At 44.1% G+C, this 5,092-nt stretch overlaps 1 protein-coding gene across 1 annotated transcript in view; it reads right to left on the bottom strand.

Moving 5' to 3' along the window:
• The window catches only part of LOC119417973 (kinesin-like protein KIF26A), a 60,441-nt gene extending 57,804 nt beyond the window's left edge, over positions 1-2,637 (bottom strand). Inside the window, exons 1-3 of the mRNA XM_037685220.1 lie at positions 2,573-2,637; positions 2,311-2,461; positions 1,591-1,869 (exon numbers count right to left, since the gene is read on the bottom strand). Of these exons, the coding sequence (XP_037541148.1) occupies positions 1,591-1,869; positions 2,311-2,461; positions 2,573-2,637 (495 nt within the window). The remainder of the gene's footprint in view (positions 1-1,590; positions 1,870-2,310; positions 2,462-2,572) is intronic.
• Between the last annotated feature and the right edge of the window lie 2,455 nt (positions 2,638-5,092).

Raw genomic sequence — 5,092 nt, 5'->3', positions numbered from 1 at the left:
ACCAAACCCTCTGGGACCAAACCCTCTGGGACCAAACCCTCTGGGACGCTCCATCCTCACATCCAGACAGTCATGACCAGAATATTCAAGTTCTGAATAAAATCCATAAAGACAGAAATGAGGTGTGGAACATGTGATGTTCCACAGACCAGGGTTCCATGGATGAAAAGGTTGATGTGAGATTTGAGAACGTTCCTCTCTCCCTTTTTTTTATTAATCAACAATATTTTGAACTTTAGATCCATTTGCTAAAGTGCCGTCACTTTGTTCAGTTAGAAACATCGACATTAACAAAGATTAACGTGAAAACATTTTTATATATAATCCTAATTTATTAGCAGAAAGAAACACATTTTTAAATTTAACGTGAGTCAGAAACATGAAGCTGTAGAACCTGTTGGTGACGTCACCAGGCCTGTTGTCCACCATGATTTGTCCCGTGTTGCTGCAGTTCTGTGCACGTAGCGCAGCGTTAGCGCTTGTAGCGGTTTTTTTATTCCTGAGTAAACGCTGGAGGAGAACCATCGCACCGCTCCAGACACGAGTTCTGAGGTTTGAGCCCGGACTGCGAGTCAGAAACCTCTGACGATGCCGAGACCTGGATGGAGGGACGTGTTCAGGGGGGTAGCCAAGACCAGAGTCTAATCCAGGACCAACCAACCAGAGTTCTGCATTTGGCACATTATTCTCCTGTTGACAAACTATTATACAGCAGGAAAGACCTTAACATTTGACCTTTATTTGTGACCTTGACCTTGAAGCAGGGGTGATGAAAGGTGCAACACTCCATCTACAGGTGACGCGTGTGCGTCTGAAGTTTCATCGAATTATCTAGAGCGAATCAGAAGTGATGGGTGGGACAAAGACTGTGATATTTGCCCTTGATTTGTGACCTTGACCTTGGAGGCGGGGTGATAAAAAGTGTACATGACACACCGTTACGTAACAAACCATTTGTGTGTCACGCTTTGGAGGCGGGACAAGAAAAAGTCCAGACCATAGCACGCCTTGCCTTTGACGGGTGTAAGAAGCAGGAGATGTAGAGGCAGGTTCCCCAGATGATGGACAACCCCCTGTCCTCCTGTCCTCATGCTGTCCTGGATGGAGCATCAGTGGTATCATTTGTCCATCCAGGACATAGGACAGGTGGTCGTCCATCGTCTGGGGAACCTGTCCTCACTCTGTCCTGGATGAACATCAGTGGTATCCTTTGTTCTCTGGATCCTGTCCACACCTGACTGGTACCTTCTGGCTCTCAGACTCTTGTCCCTCTCAGACCTTCACTGTTCTTCACTGAGACAGAACAAACCTCCAGAACTTACAACCTTTGAGCTGGACCTTATTGAGGGAACCATCTCCAAGCAGGATGGGAACTTCTCTACCGCTCGTTTCTGAACCACCTCAGCTGACTCCTTTAGTTGAGGAGGAGCAGCAGCTCTGAGTTCATACTGGACAGAATGCCATCAGGTTTGACTGTAGATGAAGAAGCTTGACCTTCATCACCTCGTCTGCTCTGGTTTGTTTCTTCTAAATGAGCCTGAAATGAAGCACCCACTTGTTGGTGTGTCAATGTGTGGAGGTGTTCCTGACCTTCTGGGCTGCGGTGTCCGTCAGAGCGGCAGCTTGTCTGCTCAGCTGTGATGTCATGATGTGGCAGCGTTGACACAGTCTCTGCAGCTCCTCCTCCTCCTCCTCTTCCTCCCTCTTGCCACAGCAGCTCAGCTCACCGGCCGACAGCGAGCCCTCTGGGTTTGGCCGGCGTGCACAGCTCTTCTGAGCCTCTTCGTCGTCCTCCTCCTCTCCCACTGAACGAAGGCGCTTCCTGCGGCACGTGGAGCCCAGAGGGAGAGGAGTGTCCCCCTCCACCATCTGCAGCCCGAGGAAGAAGCTTCAGTCTGGATGAACCTGGAACATCTCACCACCGACCAACAACCAGCTAGAATGTGGATGATTTTGATGTTTTGGGCTTTTAATCCCAACAACTGAGTGAAATTAGCTAATCCCACATTACAGCTAGACAATAAAATGTATTTTTGGTTCTTTTTATGTTAATAAAATAATAAAAAATGGTTTATTTTGTTGAGAGAGCAGATATTCTTTACAACATCTTAATGGACCAAAACATTTCCTTAAAGGAGTCGGACCATCAGAGACGGAGCAAGTTCTCTAAACTGGCTGCTCAGTAATCTCAGTTTGTGATGTCACGTCTGTCAATCACCGCTAAATGTTTGATATCAAAACACTTTTAATAATCCAGGTGTCGGGATTAAAACTGGAGCTGTTCATGAGGAAGATTTGAAATATTCTCACCGTGTACCTCCGGTAGTCCGGCCTGCGCCCCCGGGCCGTGCTCCAGTACTGCGAGTACATATCTGCAGATGAAGTGATGAACGTCCTCTCAGAGGCAGCTTCAGTCTCCGGCGACTTCTGATCGTCAGCAGGAAGAAAGTGGAGAGCGTGACTGTGGGAGGGGAGCGAGGTCGCTGAGGCGTGAACTTTCAAACCACTGGATGGTGACGGGACGACCCGGATGAGATCCAGTGTTCTGACACCGAGTTACACAACTACTGACTCCACCAGTGGGGTAACGTTAGAGAGGACGGTGGAAGGAAAGGGCGAAGGGCTGATGGTGAGCATGTACAGTGCAGATCTAAGGCTGGATCGGACCTTCTGTGTTCAGAAGGAGCGGACTCATTTCATAGATTATGTCGAACGGGTGAAATGGGACAAAATATGACCCGTCGCATCGAACCGAGGACTGAATCAGCTTTGTCCAAATATATCTTATCTAAACCTGTAGGAAATGTTTGAAATATAATCCTAAATAATAATCCAGGATTCTGCGGTCTACACTCATCTCCAGGCCAGAGGTCACTCTTTCAGGGATGAAGATGTTCACATCCTGGACAGAGAGGAACGATGGTTTGAGAGAGGAGTAAAGGAGGCCATCTTTGTGAAAAGAAACCGTCCATCATTAAACAGGGGTGGAGGCCTCCAGGTTCAACTGTCCCCCTCTTACAATGCTGTGATTGCTAGTATCACTCAGCCCTCTGTGAACAGTAAACAGCCATCAGGTGCTGATGATCCATTGTTAGGCTGATGGTCCTCCATCACGTGAACAGCTGGTTCTGGATGTCAACACCAAAGTGGTTGATCCACCATGAGAAGGTGCTATTTATAAGACTGAGTTTGTTGCTGATCCTCAGACTGAAGAAGTCCTTTGGATAAAAGTCGAAACGTTTCAACAAGAAGAATCCGTCCAGAGGACCTGATTCAATTTTGTTAAAGAGTTTTCTACCTGGATTATTGAGCAGCATCAGGATAATCCTAAAGAATGTTTTCAAGCAGCAGCGCCAACAGCTAATAATGACCTTGAACACAAAGGTCGTACATTTTTACTACTTTTTCTGTGCAGTAGTGAAGCTAGTTTCAATAGCAGCTGGAAAATCCAGATATCCAAATCTGGTTTGAGGAGTCCTCTCTCAAATGTCAAGAAATCCTCTCTTAGATTATCAGTTTTGTGTTGTGTGTTTCCTTGACTGATGAAGCCTTCTGGATGGAAGGTGAAACGTTTCATCGCAAAAAAAGAAACTGTCCAGAAGACCTGACTGAAAATTGTTGGATTGTATACCTGGATTATTGAGCATGGACTTTGTTGGTCCTCTTAGATTACGCTAAAAAAAAAGGATTCAGACCCGTTTTCAAGGAGCCATCTCAATTATCAAGTCATATATCTAGCATCAGGATGATCCACGTAACAAAATGTAAATAAATAAATAAGCCAGAAATAGGAAAATATGTTAAATTTAGTTTGACCAAATCTGACTTAATCACTCATTTGAAGATGGCTCGTGAATAACCATAATCCAGATTTTTACCAACCGTGTTTTTAAAACAAATCCATTTTTAATTAAATACCGTCACTCACAGGTTAATCTGTCAATTAATTTCTGAGTTTCATTAAAATCCATCCAGTCTTTTATGAGATATTTTGCTAACAGACAAAAGAACACACAAATACAGGCACTTACATTCCATGGTTGATGAATATCTTAAATGGTGTTGCATTTTAAGTGACACAGATAAATGTACTAAAAAAAGTCCATCTTTACTGAATGTTTAATAGTATTTTTATTTGAAAGATTAGGTTTAAAAACTTCTGTATAAAAATGAAGAAACAGCTTCATCAATGAGTTTACAGGAACAAAAGGCTCAAACAGCCAAAATAAAAAATAAAAATCTTGTTTTCTGCTTTTTACATGGACACGCAAGTTCAACAGTTTGAACACAGACATTAATTTATATTACTGACAGTTATAATCTTAAATTCAGTTTATTTATAAATTCAGTTTATTTATAAATTCAGTTTATTTATAAAGTGCTAATTCACAACAAACATCAGAGCGTCGTACAAAAACATTCACATGCATTAAAAACGGTCAGTCAAAGGTATCAGTCTAAGGAAGCCAGAACACTTTCTCTCTTTCTGAGCAGCATATTGGCGACAGTGGAAAGAAATGACTCCCTGCCAACAGGAAGAAACCAACAGAAGAGTCAGAACCTGAGCCAGGCTCAGGGTGGACCACGGATGGTTGGTCCAGATGTAGCTCCCACAATCCAAGTGTAGTTTCCACAGTCCAGCTATATTTCCCATGGTCCAGGTGTAGTTCCTATGGACCAAGTGTAGCCTCTATGTTCCAGGTGTAGTTCCCATGGTCCAGGTGTAGATCTTACAATCCATGTGTAGGTCCATGTGTAGTTCCTACGGTCCAGGTGTAGCCCGTATGGTCCACATGTAGATCTTATGGTCCATGTGTAGTACCTACAGTGCATGTGTAGGTCCAGGTGTAGTTTCTATAGTCCATGTTTAGTTCATACAGTCCAAGTGTAGTTTCTATGGTCCAGGTGTAGTTACTACGGTCCAGGTGTAGTTCCTACAGTCCATGTGTAGTTCCTATATTCCATGTGTAGGTCCATGTGTAGTTTCTATAGTCCATGTTTAGTACCTACAGTCCATGTGTAGTTCCTACGGTCCAGGTGTAGTACCTACAGTCCAGGTGTAGCTCCTACAGTCCAGGTGTAGTTCCTACAG

Source organism: Nematolebias whitei, chromosome 12 (genome assembly GCF_014905685.2).
Source record: "Nematolebias whitei isolate Nwh7 chromosome 12, NemWhi1, whole genome shotgun sequence".
Classification (NCBI taxonomy): Eukaryota; Metazoa; Chordata; class Actinopteri; order Cyprinodontiformes; family Rivulidae; genus Nematolebias; species Nematolebias whitei.
This window is presented reverse-complemented; position numbering and strand designations above follow the sequence as displayed.